Genomic DNA, 20,600 nt, shown 5'->3' on the forward strand with positions numbered 1-20,600 from the left:
TCACTGTTGGTCTTTCTTCACTCCTATTTTTATTTTTTAATAGGTCATTGATTGAGGAATTCAGAGAGAGAGGGGAGATACCAGCAGATTGATTAAGGCCATAAAATTAACTTACATTTTATGTTAGGAATCCACATATGTTTCTCTACTCTGACTTATTGTCCTGTATGTTAATATTTCAGAATTACTAAGACTATACCTGATTCACGGAGTTAATTTCTTACACCCAGATATCCTTGCTTTCTGATGCTAAAGTAGCTTGGTCAGAACTTCAACCCTTAATTTGTTCCTCAATAACTAGTTTGCTGTTGTTTTTAAAATGGGGACCATTTTAAGATCTTCATTGAGTAGTTGTTACAGTATTGCTTCTATTTTTTTTGGCTGCAAGGCATGTTAGAGCCTTTCTCTAACTAGGGATCGACCTCACACCCTCTGCATTGGAAAGCAAAGTCTTAACCACTGGAATGCCAGAGAAGTCCCTAAATGCAAGAAATCAAACTCTTTTAAATGCAAGAAATCAAACTTCATAGTATATGCCTACTCTTATGCAATTTTGAAAAAGTATGTGTTCATCATATTAAATAAAATTATCAATATTATTTTTCAACTGAAAGAGAAAAAAGAATTCTCATGTTAAATGTGCCTTGAAATTCATATTCTGAAAACAGTAGTCTAGTTGATAACAAAGATTTTTAAACAGACAGCCATGATATTTAAATTGAAAATGACTTCTCTGGACAATAGTACTGAAACTAAGAGAAAATATGTTCCAGAATAGCAATATATATCATGATTATCTTATTTGAGAAACCATAGCTTACTAACTAGAGGTAGTTGTGGCTCAGACGGTAGGGAATCTGCCTGTAATGCAGAAGACCAGGGTTCAGTCCCTAGGTCAGGATTAAATAGGGAATGGCTGTCCACTCTAGTATTCTTGCCTGGAGAATTCCATGGGCAGAAGAGCCTGGTAGGTTAAAGTCCATGAGGTCGCAAAGAGTACAGCACAACTGAGCAGCTAACACTTGTATTGAGTCTCACCATTATCCAATTATTTTTCTTCTGTTTCATGACATGGCTTACACTTCCTACTCTGGACTGCATTCTGTTACGTCTCTACCACTGGAGGCAGGGATCGATTAGGGAAAATAGTAGTGCAAGTTCTATTGATTTACAGGTTTTTGGTGTAGTTTTTGTTCGAGAAGAGTCTAGTGATACTTAGTAATATTAATTTCCAGTTTTATAGACAACAAACTGAGGTCTCAAAAGATGACTTTCATCAAGATTACAAGTGATATACCAGATTTGGTTTGTTTTTTGACCTCCTATCCCCATTTCATGGGCACAGGAGCTTCAGTTAGTTTGTTCATTGCTGTATTCTCAGTGTCTAGAGCAACACTTGGCACATGCAGATGCTGGAATTAATTTCTAAGTTAGGGTTAAACTCCATAATGATGATTCTGTGTACCCTCTTATATTCTGGCTTTGGACATGCATATTAATGTGTGATCTGCAATATTAAGATAAATAAGAAAACACCAGATACCTGTTTAGGAAAGAACAATTTCTAGATCCATTACCACATTCACTTGCTCATTAGGGGACAGGATGATTGTGAACAAGTCTGGATATAATGACCAGTGTTCATAAATGAGAATGAAGGAACAGCTGTTCATTTAATGGTCTTTTAATGAGATGCATAAAATTCAGTCCGTTTTTCTATTTGCTTGCAATTTGGTTGTTTCAGGTTTCTTAGATGTCTTTTGGGTACTTCTAAAGTAATTATGTAGTTTAGGAAGTTGGGAAATTCGGATGAGATGGGAAGTAGATTGTTTTGTGTGTTTTCCCCCTTCTATCCACAAACCTGCTTCCAATCTGTATCTGTATCATCTTCATCTCTGTTCTTTCTCCATCCTTAATCTTTCTCAAAATCCTTTGTTAAACATAGCTTGGTCGTTTGTACTAGCTGCTACATTTTTAGTTTTCACTAGGAAAAATCACTTATGACAGTACATTTATTGTTTTTTCCTCACATATGTAGGTGACAGGTCTACTTAACAGGAACAGGATACAGGTCACTAAAATGTAGAAATTTAATTAATATATTCAAAGAACAGATGTGACTTCTTTTCTGCTCTTTTCTTAGCCTTTATTTTTAGTCATTTACATAATTTTAAATTGTACTTTGACACAATGGTTTCATGCTTAATTTTACTGGTGAGAAAATTTCCTTTAATTTGCAAAAAGCCATTTAAATCAGCTTATCCCATCATTTCATGTGAAATAGATGGGGAAACAGTGGAAACAGTGTCAGACTTTATTTTTGGGGGCTCCAAAATCACTGCAGATGGTGACTGCAGCCGTGAAATTAAAAGACGCTTACTTCTTGGAAGGAAAGTTATGACCAACCTAGATAGCATATTAAAAAGCAGAGATATTACTTTGCCAACAAAGGTCCGTCTAGTCAAGGCTATGGTTTTTCCAGTGGTCATGTGTGGATGTGAGAGTTGGACTGTGAAGAAAGCTGAGGGCCAAAGAATTGATGCTTTTGAACTGTGGTGTTGAAGACTCTTGAGAGTCCCTTGGACTGCAAGGAGATCCAACCAGTCCATCCTAAAGGAGACCAGTCCTGGTTGTTCATTGGAAGGACTGATGCTGAGGCTGAAACTCCAATACTTTGACCACCTCATGCGAAGAGCTGACTCATTGGAAAAGACTCTGATGCTGGGAGGGATTGGGGGCAGGAGGAAAAGGGGACGACAGAGGATGAGATGGCTGGATGGCATCACTGAGTCAATGGACATGGGTTTGGGTGAACTCCAGGAGTTGGTGGTGGACAGGGAGGCCTGGCATCCTGGGATTCATGGGGTCGCAAAGAGTCAGACACAACTGAGCAACTGAACTGAACTGAACTGATGACATCTAAACATATGGAAAATATATTTTAAAGTTACATTTTCAGATCATTTTGGAATGTGGTGACCTCAGAAATCGACACATATTTTCTTAGCAGTTGATTAGAAGAATAGACATGATATGCTCATTGACAGAAATTTTAGTATTGACTTGCACTATATGACAAATTGCTCTTTAAAGTAACTTTTTTCAATATGATACGATTTAATTATTTAATGCTTTTTAGAAAATTAGTGATCTCATTTCTGCTTCAGAAAAAGCCTCTATATATCAGACAAAGGTATTTTTATTATCTCTATTTTGCAGAGTAAGTTTTAGGCAAATCATCTGATTTCTTAGTTTCAGTTCTTTATCTGGAATGTTAGGTCCATGAATCAAGGTAAACTGGAAGTGGTCAAACAGGACATTTTAGGAATCAGTGAACTAAAATGGACTGGAATGGGCAAATTTAATTCAGTGACCATTATATCTACTACTGTGGGCAAGAATCACTTAGAAGGAATGGAGTAGCCCTCATAGTCAATAAGAGTCTGAAATGCAGTGCTTGGGTGCAATCTCAAAAATGACAGAATGATCTCTGTTCATCTCCAAGGCAAACTACTCAGTGTAATAGTAATCCAAGTCTGTGCCCCAACCACTAATGGCAAAGAAGCTGAAGTTGAATGGTTCTTTGTAGACCTATAAGATCTTCTAGAACTAGCATCAAAAAAAGATGTCCTTTTCATCATAGGGGACTGGAATGAAAAGTGGGAAGTCAAGAGATACCTAGAGTAACAGGCAAGTTTGGCCTTGGAGTATAAAATGAAGCAGGGCAAAGGCTAACAGAGTTTTGTCAAGAAAATGCATAGGTCATAGCTAATACCCTCTTCCAACAACACAAGAGATAATTCTACACATGGACATCAGCAGATGCTCTATACTGAAATCAGATTGATTATATTCTTTGCAGCTGAAGAAGGAGAAGTTCTATACAGTCAGCAAAAACAAGACCTGGAGCTGACTGCGGCTCAGATCGTGAACTGCTTATTGTCAAAGTCAGACATAAACTGATGAGAGAGGGGAAAACCACTAGACCACTCAGATATGACCTAAATCAAATCCATTGCAATTATAAAGCAGAAGTGACAAACGGATCCAAGGGATTAGATCTGATAGATAGAGTGCCTAAAGAACTGTGGACGGAGGTTCATGACACTATACAAGAGGCAGTGATCAAGACCATCCCCAAGAAAAAGAAGTGCAAAAAGGTTGTCTGAGAAGCTACAAATAGCTGAGAAAAGAAGAGAAGTGAAAGGCAAATGAAAAAAGGAAAGATATACCCATCTGAATGCAGAGTTCCAAAGAATAGCAAGGAGAAATAAGAAAGCCTTCCTCAATATCAGTGCAAAGAAATAGAGGAAAACAATAGAATGAGAAAAACTAGAGATCTCTTCAAGAAAATTAGAGATACCAAGGGAACATTTCATGCAAAGATGGGCACAATAAAGGATAGAAATGGTATGCTAACAATATGTTAGCTGTCTTTTATCTTTTACATACATCTTCAGTATGATTGCTATCTTCTGCTAACAGAAGCAGAAGATATTAAGAAGAAGTGGCAAGAATACACAGAAGAACTATACAAAAAAGATCTTAATGACCTAGATAACCACAATGGTGTGATCACTCACCTAGAGCCAGACATCCTGGTGTGAAGTCAAGTGGGCCGTAGGAAGCATCACTACGAACAAAAGTAGTGGAGGTGATGGAGTTCCAGTTGAGCTGTTTCAAGTCCTAAAAGGTGATTCTGTGAAAGTGCTGCACTCAGTATGCCAGCAAATTTGGAAAACTCGGCACTGGCCATAGTATTGGTAAAGGTGAGATTCCATTCTAGTCACAAAGAAAGGCAATGCCAAAGAGTGTTCAAACTACCACACAGTTGCACTCTTCTCACACGCTAGCAAAGTAATACTAAAAATTCTCCATGCGAGGCTTCAACAGTATGTGAACTAAGAAATTCCAGATGATCAAGCTGAATTTAGAAAAGGCAGAGAAACTAGAGATCAAATTGCCAACATCTGTTGAATCATAGAAAAAGCAAGAGAGTTCCAGAAAAGTATGAACTTCTGTTTATTGACTACGCTAAAGCCTTTGACTGTATGGATCAAAACAAAATGTGGAAAATCCTTAAAGATACAGGAATACCAAACCACTGTACTTACCTCCTGAGAAACCTGTATGCAGGTCAAAAAGCAACAGTTAGAACTGGACATGGAACAACAGACTGGTTCCAAAGTGGGAAAGGAGTTTGTCAAGGCAGTATATTGTCACCCTGCTTATTCAACTTACATGCAGAGTATGTCGTGCGAAATGCCAGGTTGGATGAAGCACAGGCTGAAATCAAAATTGCTGGGAGAAAGATCAATAACTTCAGATATGCAGATGACACCACTCTTATGGCAGAAAGTGAAGAGGAACTAAAGAATCTCTTGATGAAAGTGAAAGGGGAGAGTGATTTTTACTGGCTTAAAACTGAACATGCAAAAAACTAAGATCATGGCATCCAGTCTCATCACTTCATGGCAAACAGATGGGGAAGCAGTGGAAGCAGTGACAGACTTTATTTTCTTGGGCTCCAAAATTACTGCAGATGGTGACTGCCATGAAATTAAGATACTTGCTCCTTGGAAAAAAAGCTATGACCAACCTAGATAGCATATTAAAAAGCAGAGATATTACTTTGCTATCAAAGGTCCTCTAGTCAAAGCTTTTGTTTTTCCAGTAGTCATTTATGGATATGAGAGTGATCATAAAGAAAAGCTGAGCACTGAAGAATTGATGCTTTTGAACTGTGGTGTTGGGGAAGACTCTTGAGAGTCCCTTGGACTGCAAGGAGATCAAACTAGTCCATCTTGAAGGAAGTCAGTCATGAACTTTCATTGGAAGGACTGATGCTAAAGCTCAACCTCCAGTACTTTTGCCACCTGATGTGAAAAAGTGACTCATTGCAAAAGACCCTAATGCTGGGAAAGATTGAAGGTAGAAGAAGGGGACGAGAGAGGAGGAGACAGTTGGACGCCATCACCGACTCAATGGACATGAGTTTGAGCAAGCTCTGGAAGCTGGTGATGGACAGGGAGGCCTGGTGTGCTGCAGTCCATGGAGTTGCAAAGAGTCAGACATGACTCAGCGATTGAGCTGATCTGTAAAAAGGACTTTGTAGAAGATAATCTCCAGAGTCCCTGCTATCTCTGAAATTCTCTGTTGAAAACCATTTCAAAATGAGGATACAGAGGCACCAAAAAGTTAAGCAGCTTGGTTAAATTCAGACAATCAATCAATAATAAAACCTTAATATCTGACTTTCTGACTAACCTGTTTTTTGACACTTTCACACAATCCTTACACCTGAAACTGCTGATATCTTTCCTTTACTAAAAACACATCAGTTTACAAAAATTATTCTACATATTTAGTCATTTTTATTTTTCTAAAAGCCCAAGTATATGTCTGTAGTCTCAAGTTAAACCCTTATAATTTAGTAGGTGCTTATTCATATTTTTAAAAGGAGGAGGTCTTTATAAATAGAGGTTCCCATAGCAAACAAAGAGCTTCCCTGGTAGCTCAGTCGGTAAAGAAGCTGCCTGTAGTGCAGGAGACCTGGGTTCCATTCCTGAGTTGGCAAGATCCCCTGGAGAAGGAAATGGCAACCCCCTCCAATATTCTGGCCTGGAAAATCCTATGGACAGAGGAGCCTGGCAGGCTGCAGTCAATGGGGTTGCAAGAGTAGGACACGACTTAGCAACTAAACCACCATACCAATGAAGGCAAATCAGAAAACAAAGCATATTTTAAGCTGTGTTTAGGGAGAAATAAAGTAAGTTAAAGTAAACTGATCTTATATATAGCAAAAGAAAAAAATAGAAAAAATTCTTAAGTGACAACTTTTGTCCATTCCTTGTGTGTAAATATTCCACGATTTGTATTTGAATATGTGATATGCATCGGAATGATTTGAACTTTCTGTTGTTAGCTAAGTATATCTCCGTCATGAATGTTTACGGAAAGAAGTTTTGTATTAGTGGGAAAACTGGGTTAGGTCTTCCACCTTTAAGAATCTGTGATTGAATCCCCTCCCCACTCCTTACCTCAGTGGTAGTTCCCCATACAACTTTTCAGGATGAATCTAGTTTGTAAATTATGACATTTTATAGAGATAGAACATATTAATTCCTAGATGAGCCAGAATGAGGTATTTTAGGATGGTAGTCAGGACTGATCAAAGCAAATTTATATTTCTTTGTAAAATTCAGCTAATTTTTCCATAAGAAATATGATTATTCCATGAAATAAATTTGTTACATATACCAGTTTGCTTTTATCTTTCTTGTTTTTATATAAAGTGCTCCCATTAAAAAAAATTAGAAAAAAAGCCTGTGTTGTCAATTTGCTGCTTTTGGATAAGCATACTTTCTATTCACTTTTTCTCTAAACCTCTCACAAATGTTTTTCAGTTTACACAAACAAGTCATCGTCACAGTTTCTTTTTTTAAGTTATTTGAAGGAATCTTACTGATTATCTAATTTAAACACTTGATTTTAGCAGAAGAGAATAGTTAGGGCCACAGAGGTTAATTAGTTGACCCTTCGTAACATAGTTAATTAGAGACAAAAATGATTAGAACTTAGGTATACCAGTTTCCCAGACTAGAACTCTTCTGTTTGATAAGGAGCTATCTGGATTCTTATCTATATCCAGCTAGATTCATAGTCTTGATTTTTGCTGAATTCCTTCTTTCCAATGCCGTGTTTTTTTTTTTTAAATCATAGTAATTAATGTCTGAATCAGAATTTGAAATCTAAAAGCTGCATTACAATAGCTCATATTTAAAATCCTCACAGTTGGTTTTCTATTTGATGTTAGATCTTTAAATTTTTGGATTAAAACCTAGTGGGCCAGTTTAAGAAACACCATGTTCAGAATTGTAGGTATTTAAAAACATTTTTATTTTCTGTCTTAGTCTTCAGAAGTTATTTACTTTGTTTCAGACAGTTGCTCCACATAATTTTTTGTGTGTAGATAGTTGGTAGAATGATGATTCTATGATTTATGATTCAGTAATGATTTATTGATTGAAAATAAAACCAAAATTTAGTGGTGGGTTATTATTATTACTACTAATATTCTTTAATAACACATAGTCAACGTTTCCATGGTTATAAGACCCTTACTTTAATTTGTTGTTGTTGTTCACTCAGTCATGACTGACTCTTTGTGACCCCATATACTGCAGCATGCCAGGCCTCCCTGTCTTTCACTGTCTCCCAGAATTTGCTCAAACTCATGTCCACTGAGTCATTGATGACATCCAACCATCTCACGCCATCCAGCATGAGATGTTGGATGTCACCCCCTTCTCCTCCTGCCGTCTATCTTTCCCATCATCAGGGTCTTTTCCAATGAGTTGGCTCTTTGCATCAGGTAGCCATAGTATTGGAGCTTTAGCTTCAGCATCAGTCCTTCCAATGAATATTCAGAGTTGAGGGTTGATTTCCTTTAGGACTGACTGGTTGATCTTGCTTTAACATGTAAAAGACTCTTAAAGGATTATGTAAGGAAAGAACACTATGACATACCATAAAAAATACTCAGAAATAGAGGAAACATCATTCTGATTAGCCAGTAAAGGGGAAAAAAATAAGGAAACCATTGATTCTTCTATTTCTTACTTACATTATGTAAGCAAGTAATTTTCTGTGAGTCTGTAGTGTTTACTTTTTTTACCATACTCTGAAAAAGTGGTGTAGTAAAGCTCATTTGTTCTTGGGGCTGTGCTAATAGAACAAGGCCTCGGAGAATGGGCTTGGAATAGTGATGCTGCTCCTAATTCTCTGGGAGACTTAGAAACATGACTTGAGTCAGACCAGAATTTATATCCCAACTCTATCACTCACCATCAACCTTACCTTGGGCAACTTTCTTAACTTCTCTAATCCTCAATATTCTTATCTCTATAAGAAAGAAATTATAATGCCTATTTTGCAGTGTTACATAAATGTATCTACCTTAGACTGTCAAAAACTACTCATTTCCATTTGCTCTCCTTTACCTGTTACCTGCAGACCCTTCCCCCCGCCTCTTCCCTGTTCACTAACCGAGTTCCTCCTGATGCACTATAAGGCTCACGTGTAGGACTCGAGATGGCAGGTAACTGGAGCTCAAGAAATCATCTGGAACAGTTAGTCAGATCACCCCTGGTGTTCAGTACTCTTAATACATTGGGTAGATTGCTTTCCAGGAGCAGAAAGTCCCTCAACTTCTGTAACATCTTTAAGAACCTCCTTCAGGACCTTGGATCCTCGGAAATACAGTATTTTTTCTAAGGAGTTTTTTAAAAAGAGAATTATAGTTTTTAATTTTCTTAAAGAGAGTCCTATACATCTAAATATATTTTATAAACTGTCCCAAATTAGGTTGGGTTTCCCTAGTGGCTCAAATGGTAAAGAATCCACCTGCATTGCAGGAGAACCAGATTTGATTCCCGGGTCAGAAAGATCCCCTAGAGAAAGAAATGGCTCCCCACTCCAGTCTTCTTGCCTGGAAAATCCCATGGACAGAGGAACCTGGCAGGCTATGGTCTATGGAGTCATGAAGAGTCAGACATGAGTGGGTGACTAAGTATGCAAATTAGGTTAGTAAGGTGGTTTGTTACTCCTACTTAAAAAAAAAAATTCTGAAGCTTCAGCCTTTAGGTTTATAATAAAAACAAAGGAGAATTTTTATTTTTTAAATATCTTTTGGTAATTTTAAAATATTTATTTTTAAATGAAGGATAATCGCTGTGTTAGTTTCTACCAAACATCAACATGAATCAGGCATACGTTTACTCATGTTCCCTCCCTCTTGAACATCCCTCCCACCGCCCTCCCCATAGTATTTTTTAAAAATAAAAGCATCTTGATTTTCAGGCAAGTTTGTAATATTTTAGGCCTTTTTGGTAGCAGTCCTATCCTTTACTAACATCATCTTCCTAGGCTATGAACATCTGTATGTCTAAGCACTTGGTCTAAAGCAGGGGTCTGGAGAACTTAGAGAGATGTTCTCATAATTAACTGATATATTCTTACTTTTGTGGTAACATTATTATTTTTATACCGTGAAGTTTTACTGTTTGAGTTGTACTGTGGATTTACCTGGGTGTCTGTGGGCTGGGCTTGGGAATTGGATACTCTTTTGAATATTGCTTCAGAAACTGGGTAGAGTTACCAAAGATTGGCCCATCTATCAACTTTTGGGTAAGAAGTCATCTGTGAATTGACGCTATCCATGTTGTCAGGCTCAGTTAACGAAATGGAAGATAATGTTAAAGAGAAGGATAAAATGAAATGAAATATGATGTTAAAGGGAAGGATAAAGAGTAAAGTTTCTCTTTCTTTCTCTCTCAGAACATTACTGCTGTCATTTGGGTTGGTAGTATCTGGAGGGATTTATTCAAGGCGTTTTCCACCCCACCTTCTTTTCCTGTGGCAAGGAAGAAATTTAAAAATGAACTAGAGAATTTTCATCTGAAATAAATGAAAATATTAAAGAAGTTTTAGATTCTTGTTATAACTCAAATAATGTGTTTTCACCATGTAACTGGGTTAGCTCTTATCAAAATAATCTCAAGGATAAGTTCATTAAATTTTGTTGTGTCATTTATTTCTACAAGTCAGTAGGTTATCAACTCAAGTGGAATTTTTCAAGTTTTTATTACATTATTTGTTATTTAAATAATTTCATCTTTGTAGCAATTTTCTTCTTGAAACCAAAATAAAATGTTATATGATTTTATGAATAAGCCACTGGGCAGAGCAAAAACCATGGTTCAGACTTAATCCTAATTTCTGTTCTATTTTAGATCTATATTTTATGTAAAAGGTACTTCACATGGCAAAAAAATTAGTTTTAATAGTGTAATAAATTGACCCAGAATTACTCTCAGTGGATATGGATTGAACACTGAACACTGGTTCATTATGGAGGGAATTAGTTGTGGAGAGTTCAGAGATGCATAGAGAATGGGCTCTTCTGTCAGGGAACTTACACTGAAGTTGAGGAGATAATTTTATATAAAAATAATTACCTAGAATTCTTGGAGCTGAAGACCTATTCAAACCTTGGAAGTTAGTTGAAGCAAAAATCCTAGTAGCTTGGTGATTTGCCTGACAAGTTTGTCTGTGGGTCTGAAACAAGGTTAGCTGCATCTCCTGTGCCAGAGGTAGCATGGTTTCATGTCTGGGATTCTGAACAAAATACAAGTACTGTTCTATTTGCCGTTAGGGTTGCTGCTGCTAAGTCACTTCAGTCGTGTCCGACTCTGCGCGACCCCATAGACAGCAGCCCACCAGGCTCCCCTGTCCCTGGGATTCTCCAGGCAAGAACACTGGAGTGGGTTGCCGTTTCCTTCTCCAACGCGTGAAAGTGAAAAATGAAAGTGAAGTCGCTCAGTCCTGTCCGATTCTTAGTTGAGGTACTTAAGTTCAAGTATATCTTAAAATCATTATGTTTTTACTATCCTCCCACGTTTTATATTTTTGACATTATATTCTATATCTTCTTTTTTGTATCACTTAACTATTTTAGATAGATGATTTTACTAATCTTGTCTTTTAGTCTTCATACTAACATTTTAGTTGGTTTATTCACTACCTTTACTATATGTTTGCCTTTACCAATGAGATTTTTTTCCCCTCATAATATTCTTGTTTCTGCTGCTGCTGCTGCTAAGTCTCTTTAGTCGTGTCCGACTCTGTGCGACCCCAGAGACGGCAGCCCACCAGGCTCCCCCGCCCCTGGGATTCTCCAGGCAAGAACACTGGAGTGGGTTGCCATTTCCTTCTCCAATGCAGGAAAGTGAAAAGTGAAAGTGAAGTCGCTCAGTCGTGTCTGACTCCTAGCAACCCCATGGACTGCAGCCCACCAGGTTCCTCCATCCATGGGATTTTCCAGGCAAGAGTACTGGAGTGGGGTGCCATTGCCATTAGGGTTAAATCATGCCTAACAGTGGTTGGAGAACCAGGAAATCAGGGAGAGGTAGCAGGACTTTGGTACGGGATAGAAGGAGCAACAGATGGATGGCCAGAGTCAGATGTCAGGACACGACATTGAGATCTACTCTTTATGCATCAAGTGGGCCTAAGAATCAACCAACTATTCAAGGACTAATTAAGAGCAGACAGGAAGGAAAGAAGCAATGTCTGACTTAGCCAGCTTCCTTTAGAATTTGCTGTTACTGATGGAAAATTTTAAGCATTGTATGAATAGGTTTTCAAGATACAGTCCACTTTTAAATCATTCAATCTAGATTTTTCTCCCATTTCTCCTGCTTCATGATTTGTCTTTTTGTTCTTAAGTCACACCTTTTTCTTGTCCTCAGGAGTGTAATTCTTCTTGGTCACTACTTTGGCTCCAGCAAATCATAACTCTAGCTCTTCTTTCTTGGCAGTGATGTTCCTCCCTGCATCCACAGGGACCCAGGGCCCACCCTGGCTGATGTTGTTTTCACCTGGCTCCCATTGACCTTGCTTGCAAACCTAGGATAGCTGGGACACTCTGCCTTTGCTTTGGAAAAGCATGTCTTGACCCTGTGGTACTTAAATGTGGCCTGTGTAGTGCTCATGATGGAGACCACTACACTGGAGGCTGACTGGTACACTGCTCCAGCCGGCTGAGAAGCTGAAACCGGAATGCATCCATGGGCCGTTTCTTTTTAACACTCACAACTCAGACACTTTACACTCGTACTCCTAGCATCCTCTGCATTGAGGCTTGATAGGTGCTGCTTTGGTCAGCTTCTTAATAGAAATAGCCATGAAAGGAAGTGGTCCATCTTCTTTACCCATTCATAGCACCATACTCTTCACAACTGATGTCCTGCTATCTTCATAACCTTATCTGTCCAAATATAAGACACACTTTTATCTCCCAGTCATTCCTCAGAAAAGAGGGAATTACCTTTATTTGAGTTTTTGGGTTTCTCTCCGATTATCAGGCATTATTTTGAATACAAAACACAAAATATTGTTTGGGGAAGACATATTAGCCTAAAATTACCCCAGTTGGTACTAGCTGAAATATTTTCCCTGAATAAGGTTGACAAAAAAGATAAATAGTAAGATAAGGACAAAAAATAAAAATAATTTAACAGATTTAGTAATTATTTCTGATGGCATAACCTTCAAGTGTTGGTTGTCTTAATAACAGAGAAAGAGCAGTTTAAAAAAGCAATACCATAAGATGTGCTGTTTTAGCAATTACAAATGCATATTTATAAGACAAACGAAAAAACAGCTGTTCTAATGTTATTTGAATGACTTTGGACAAAAGCTCAGTGACTGACTTGATTCCAAAAGTCATGTATCTCGAACACTTTAGAGGAAATTAAAAGTTACATATAACTGTGTAAAAGAGATATCTTGCACAGAGCTTCTGTTGGCAGACTGAGGTCTGAACTGTTGCCCCTAATCTGTACCACATCCCACCCTTCTCAATTGCCCTGACTGCTGGATTTTTTAAAAATTCTCCTATTATGCTGTTTATGTGCCCCTTCAGATACAATGCACCTATTTGACGTCCCAACTGCATTGCTGGGTTCTCCGCTGCAGTGCTGCCTCTTTATCCATAGGGTGTCTCTGAACCGCCTTGGTAACTCCACTTCTAGACTGGCTCAGTCTGTCCCACTGGGATCCTTTAAGTCTAGAGCCTGAGAGGGAGCTGAGAAGGCTTTACCAGAGGTGGAGTTACCTTGAAGGTAATGAAGCTTAAGTTCAGGATTCCACACAGTCGGGTTGTAGAATGTTCCAGTGGAGAGCAGAAGCCGGTTGCAGGCAGGGACAGTTTCTGTGTAAGCATTTCTGGTGTTCAGGAGGTCTCAGAGAAGGGAACTCTATGGTGCTAACAGGTTATGATGATTTCTTTTACATTCTAAATAAATATTTACGTTTGCACCTAGTTTTGCGTTCTTGACTTTGCATTCTTATTCTTAGAGAAGACCGCTGAAGTTGTGTGCGCTCCATGACACATACATATGTGCTCAGTGACTAAGTCGTGTCTGATTCTTTGAGACCCCATGAACTATAGCCCACCAGGCTCCTCTGTCCATGAGATTTTTCAGGCAAAAATGCTGGAGTGGGTTGCCATTCCTTTCTCCAGGGGATCTTCTGACCCAGGGATTGAATCTGCATCTCCTGCATTGTCAGGCAGATTCTTTACCCTTAAGTATCTGCTGCTGGGTTTTACTAAATTAGATGCCTGGGTGTTTTGCTAGTACTTATTTCCCTGCATTTAGTAATAAATAATTTATGTGAGGAAATCTGCACTGAATAGAATGTAGAGCATCCCCAAATCTTTCTAAAATCAATGCTTTAGTAGTTCTTTTATAAGAGAACTGGAACTTTCTGGCAGACAGTAAATTATAATATATTATATTCCTTGAGAGCTTCCCTGGTGGCTCAGTTGGTAAAGAATCTGTCTGCAATGCAGGAGACCCGGGTTTGATCCCTGGGTCGGGAAGATCCCGTGAAGGAAATGGCAACCCACTGCAGTATTCTTGTCTGGGAAACCCCATGGACAGAGTAGACTGGTGAGCCCCAGTCCACGGGGTTGCAAAGAGCTGGACATGACTGAGCAACTAACATTTCATTTCAGTATTATATTAATATGTTAATTGTTAATTGAGGTCACAGAAAGTCAGACATGACTTAGTGACTAAACAGCAATAATGTGTTAATTATGTTAACTTTATATTAGTTATTATATATTCATTAATAGCAATATATTGATATATTAGTGAGTGCCATAAAACTGGAAGTCGGATACTGAGTTCAGTTCAAGTCTGCAATCCTTGGTGAAATGCCTACTATGTGTGATGAAGGTTCTGGGCCAGGTTTTTACTTTTCCCATTTTGAATTCAGTTTAAGAGTCGTTTGAAATTCATTGCCTTAACAGTGTAATATTTTTAGTTCCTCGGAAATATAATAGGAATTCTCTTTAAAGATGTAAGAAATTGGAGCCAATGTGATAAATATGATTAAATGCCAAGGAACAACAATTATAAATTGCTGGCACTAGTCATTTGATGTCCTCTGAAACAAAGAGGCTTGTCAGTCTGCCAGTGCTGGGAGTGTCAGCGTAGAGGATGTAAAATGAAAAGTATCCTTTATCTTTTTTGTGAATAGTTTCATAGATGGTGGCCATGGGTGACTTAGGGATAACTGTTTTCAAACCAAGAAACCCCATAGTGAAAATGAACTACTTCATGTTCATCATTTCATCATTCTCTTAAAATGTGTTGTTAAATCAGTATCAAGTACTTGTGTTTGAGAAATATCATAGAATTCCTAAAAGACGTGTCAGTATATAATGTCAGATATTGATAAATGTTTTCAAGAAAAAACACTTTCAGAGAAGGAAAGAAACTGATGGTTGGAGGAGTGCTGTTTTAGAAAGGCTGTGCTGCCTTCCTAGCTATTCCGTGGGTACAGCAAGCATATCCCCATCTCAGGGCCTTTCCACGTGCCATTGCTTCTGCCTAGAATGCTTTCTAACAGTTGCATGTTACTTTTCTCACTTCAGGCTCCGACCACCCTGTCGAAGGTAGTCCCTGACACCACATTCTATTCCTTTTCTCTCTGCTTCATGTGTTCCTCACTATCTGACCCAGGGAACTGAAGAGACTCAAAGAACTCCTTTGATAAATTCTTAGCTGTCTGAACTCTTACTACCCGCTCTCTGAAACTCAGAAATTGAGGACTTTAAAAATGTCTCTTGCTGTTTAATCTGGATATATCCAAATCAGGAACCAAGTAATTCTGTATAGAAAGGGATGCTTGTTTTCTTTGTAGTACTTTTTACTCTTTGTCTTTCTGTTTATCTACCTGTTTCCCTCACTAAAACTATAGTTGCTTAGTGGCTCGGACTGTTTTTTTCATTGCTGTCTATTCATCACCTGGAACAGTGCCTGGAATCATTTCTCAGTAAATATATGTTGAAAAAATGTGTTAAAACATAAATGAATCCGTCAGACCCAATATCCTATTTTAAGAATATGTGATTTTATGGAAAAGGCTTATTTCACGTTATTAAGTTTTAAGAAACAGGATACACAGTATAACTTCCATTTCCTTTTTAAAAAATTTTAAGTATTTGCATGTATGTATTTATTCATTCATTCCTTGAAAGAAAACTTGGGCATCTCCTATGTGTCCATTCTATGTTAGATATTCTGAGTCATCTACAGTTTCATGAGAAGATAGATACTGAAACGATAGTAAACAAATGCCATCTTTCCTCTTGCACTTCTCTTCAGCTATGTTGATCTTTCAATTTCCCTCACTAACCTTTTTTGCACAGGTTATATCATTTTGTGTTGAATATCTCTCTCCCTCTGTACTGTAAATGCTGTGAGATGAAGGGACCATGATACTATTCAATTACTAATTACTTTGCTCAATGCCTGATATATAGTAGATACTCAGTAAACATTTGTTGGTTGAATGAATGAACAACCATATCTAATTTTTAATGAAATTTATGGGAAGTGACTTTCAAGCTGCAGCCTCAAGAATGAGGAGGAATTAGCAAGTAAAGAAGACCAGGCAGAAGTTCTAAAGCTTAAGCTTAGCCTTTATTCTAAAAGCAATAGAGGAGTTTTAAACAAACAAAAAAACACACTGCACTATCAAATCATTTTTTTCTGTGGTATCAAGAATAGACTGTATGGGCAATGCTGATACAGAGAAATTGGTTGGGAGATTTTGGTGATAAATGAATGTGGTGGTTCATGTTGGGTTCTTGGCCATGCAGAAGGAGAAGTGAATATATTTCAGAGATTTTTTATGAAGCATAATATAATTGGTGAGGGAAAGGGAACAAGTTAAGTATGATCCCAAGTCTTTGCATTAGGCAACTGAGAGGAGGGGATTCATAAGGAAGAACCATTTGAGGAGAAAAGAGCTTGAAGTACCTTTGGTAGTGGTGGTGGTTTAGTCACTAAGTTGTGTCTGATTCATGGGACCCCATGGACTGTTGCCTGCCATGTTCCTCTGTCCGTGGGATTTTCCAGGCAAGAATACTGGATTGGGTTGCCATTTCCTTCTCCAGGGGACCTTCCTGAGCCAAGGATCAAACCCAGGTCTCCTGCATTGCAGACAGACTCTTTAAAAACCGACTGAACCACTAGGGAAGCCCTGAAGTATCCTTGATACCTATCTAATTGAGGCTGAGCATTTTTCTAGGTATCAGTTCAGTTCAGTCGCTCAGTCATGTCCAACTCTGCAACCCCATGAATCGCAGCACGCCAGGCCTCCCTGTCCATCAACAACTCCTGGAGTTTACCCAAACTCATGTCCATCAAGTCGGTGATGCCATCCAGCCATCTCATCCTCTGTCATCCCCTTCTCCTACTGCCCCCAATCCCTCCCAGCATCAGGGTCTTTTCCAATGAGTCAACTCTTCGCGTGAGGTGGTCAAAGTATTGGAGTTTCAGCTTCAGCATCAGTACTTCCAATGAACACCCAGGACTGATCCCCTTTAGGATGGACTGATTGGATCTCCTTGCAGTCCAAGAGACTCTCAAGAGTCTTCTCCAACACCACATTTCAAAAGCATCAATTCTTTGGCACTCAGCTTTCTTCACAGTTCAACTCTCACATCCAAACATGACCCCTGGAAAAACCATAGCCTTGACTTGACGGACCTTTGTTGGCAAAGTAATGTCTCTGCTTTTCAATATACTCTCTAGGTTGGCCGTTACTTTCCTTCCAAGGAGTAAGCATCTTTTAATTTCTTGGCTGCAATCACCATCTGCAGTGATTTTAGAGCCCCAAAAGATAAAAGTCTGACACTGTTTCCCCATCTATTTCCCGTGAAGTGATGGGACCAGATGCCATATAGATACCTAGAAAAATGCCTGAAAAGAAATAACAAATGTTAATAGTTTGTAAATCTACTTATATTTATAAAAATTTCATTTTTTCTTAATTTATTTTAATTGGAGGTTAATTACTTTACAATATTATATTTATAAAATTTTCTTATCAAGTTTCAGTTTTCATTTTAGTGTGTTTTATGAAGGAAAAATAATAAACATTAAAACTTATAGTAGGATCTGCTACAGGAAATACTGCTAAAAACTCAAAGGACAAAAAGCTAAGACCTCCTTAGGTAAAATTAGGGCTGTTCTCAGTGAAAATAGATTATTGGTCCTGAAGTACATTGTGCAGTGGGAACATCATTATGGTATGTGTGTGTTTTGTGGGATCATCTGAAAATTTAACCCTATTAGTCAGAGAAGGTCTGCTAGGAGCAGAGATGGTTTCTTATACATCCACGGTTTTTTATACATCCATATCAGCCCTCATCATAGTCCCTGGCACTTAGTAATAGCTCATAGTCCCTGGCACTTAGTAATAGCTCAAGTGAAAGCTATTATTTTAGATTTGTTATTGATTCATTTTTTTGGTTTACATCACTATTCACTGAATTTGTTTTTACCGTGATATTATTTGTGTCATCTTGGTTTTTAGGTAGATTGGGGTCAACTGGATTATCTGGTTGTTGACATGCCACCAGGAACTGGAGACGTGCAGTTATCAGTCTCACAGAATATTCCCATTTCAGGTAACGCTTACAGTTAAATGGGATTTGTGATGTCCTTGATGTTTTGTTATTGTCATACAGTAAAACAAACTCTATGACAGGCAAACATTTTTATGTCTTAAAAACATTATCATTTATAAATTTACCTTTAGAGATCAGATTCATGAACAAAAGTTTCAAAGAACTGCCAGAATAAGCATGTTTATAAAAATATAAAGAAAGACACTTTGAAAAGGTAGTGATGTAAGTCTATGTTTTAGATAAGAAGTGGTGCTTAAGTATTATTTAGTTAAAACCTGGCTGGTTCACCAGTCATTCAGCTCTTACAGCATAGTGCCTGATGTGGCAGGCACTCAGTAATGTTTATTGACTAAATATTGAATAAGAATAAATACTGGAAAAATTTGGCTTTTTAATAAATACAACTATGGGAAATTTTTATATCCTGCCAATTAGTTAATGTTAAAGTTGAGAGCAATAAACATGTTAGTTTACATCAAATACAAAATATACAACACTTCAGTATGGTAGTGGATATCTTTTTATGCAATGGAATTTAAAGATTAGTATTAGCTTTTATATTGAATCTGTTTCTAAGGATTTTCCTAGATTCCAATGCAGAAATAGTTGTAAATCTCTCTGTAAATCTCTCTTATATACATATAAGGACTTTGAGGGAAATAATGGAATTTAAAAATGTCTTTTCAAATCCGTTATTTGTTGGTAATAAATAACCAGGAGCTATCATGGACAGTCACCAAAAAGTTTAGAAATGAGGTATTTGATAATATATATACATTATTTGAAAATATCATTATGATATTATCAATAATTATGACTACTTTTGATATTTTAAATAGATTTATAACCTTTCTGGAGCCTGAGGCTTCTACTTTGTTGGGGCAAATTATAATGCATGAAATGGGAGTAAAGTACAATAAAACAGGAAAGTAATTTGTCCTTTCTGTAGTCAGAGTTGTAAATAGTCTGTATTTTTTTCTTTTTAAAGTAGTTTTGGGACTTTTATTTTTTAAATACCAAGAGTAAAGTAAAAATAAAAATTAAAAAATAAATAAATAAATACCAGGAGTGATCGCTAAATGTTTTATTGAATAAGTTGTACTCCTTGAACTTTGAAATGCCTGTTACAAGATTCCCAAACTCTTATTTATGTGGATAATATTGATAAAGTTGGGCTAAATTATTATTTATTCCCTGAGTTGTGAGTTGGTACCTTGAAAAAGTTTAATTTACTTCAACAGATAAACTGATGTCCCTAAGCAATTTTCCTTTGTTTATTCAGATAATAGCCCCTCTCTCTGGACAGGATTTATGATTATATCACTCTGTTTAATTTGTGCTTATACTCTAAAACAAACAATGTGTAGATTGGGGTTAAGATTTACTTCTCCTTTGAGGATTTCTTTCTGATATCCTAAAATTTAACTAGTATCTCTATTTCTTACCTTTGATGAAGAGTCTACCCTCTAATAGGTAATTAATGTTAGATAAGAATAAAAAGCAGTATTTTTAGAATTTTGGTCAAATGTGCATGACGGTTCAGTAGCATTGTGTACATTCACACTGTTGTGCAGCCATCACCACCATCCATCTCCAGAGCTTTCTCATCTTCCCAAACTGAAACTCTTTACCCGTTAAACAATAACTCTGAATTCCCTCCTACCCCTAGCCCCTGGTAAGCACCATTCAGAAACAGTATTTTTTACAATAAGATGAGAGAATGATTCTAGAATGAGGAAAACCTATTTATAAGATTGCATTAAACATAAACCTAACATTGATTTTATAATTTATTAATAAATTTTAATTATTTTTTAAAATTAAGAAACTGTTTACTTCTTAATTTTGTTGTCATTCTTAAAATCTTCCTTTGGGAAAAACTCATCAACTCAGTTTGTGCTGTACTCCATAGTAGGTAGCTGCTGCTGCTGTTGCTACTGCTGCTTCTTAAAGTTTTTTTTTTTCATTTATCTTTTATGCCTTTTTATTTTTTTATTGAAGTATAGTTGAGGTTACAAATACTATCCATATGAAGGTAGGTGCTTAG

At 37.3% G+C, this 20,600-nt stretch overlaps 1 protein-coding gene across 1 annotated transcript in view; it reads left to right on the top strand.

Moving 5' to 3' along the window:
- NUBPL (NUBP iron-sulfur cluster assembly factor, mitochondrial) overlaps positions 1-20,600 on the top strand; it is a 234,020-nt gene that overhangs the window by 155,001 nt on the left and 58,419 nt on the right. The window contains exon 7 of the mRNA XM_069559468.1: positions 18,460-18,553. Coding sequence (XP_069415569.1) covers positions 18,460-18,553 — 94 coding nt within the window. The remainder of the gene's footprint in view (positions 1-18,459; positions 18,554-20,600) is intronic.

This window comes from Ovis canadensis, chromosome 18, assembly GCF_042477335.2.
Source record: "Ovis canadensis isolate MfBH-ARS-UI-01 breed Bighorn chromosome 18, ARS-UI_OviCan_v2, whole genome shotgun sequence".
In the NCBI taxonomy this organism is placed as follows: Eukaryota; Metazoa; Chordata; class Mammalia; order Artiodactyla; family Bovidae; genus Ovis; species Ovis canadensis.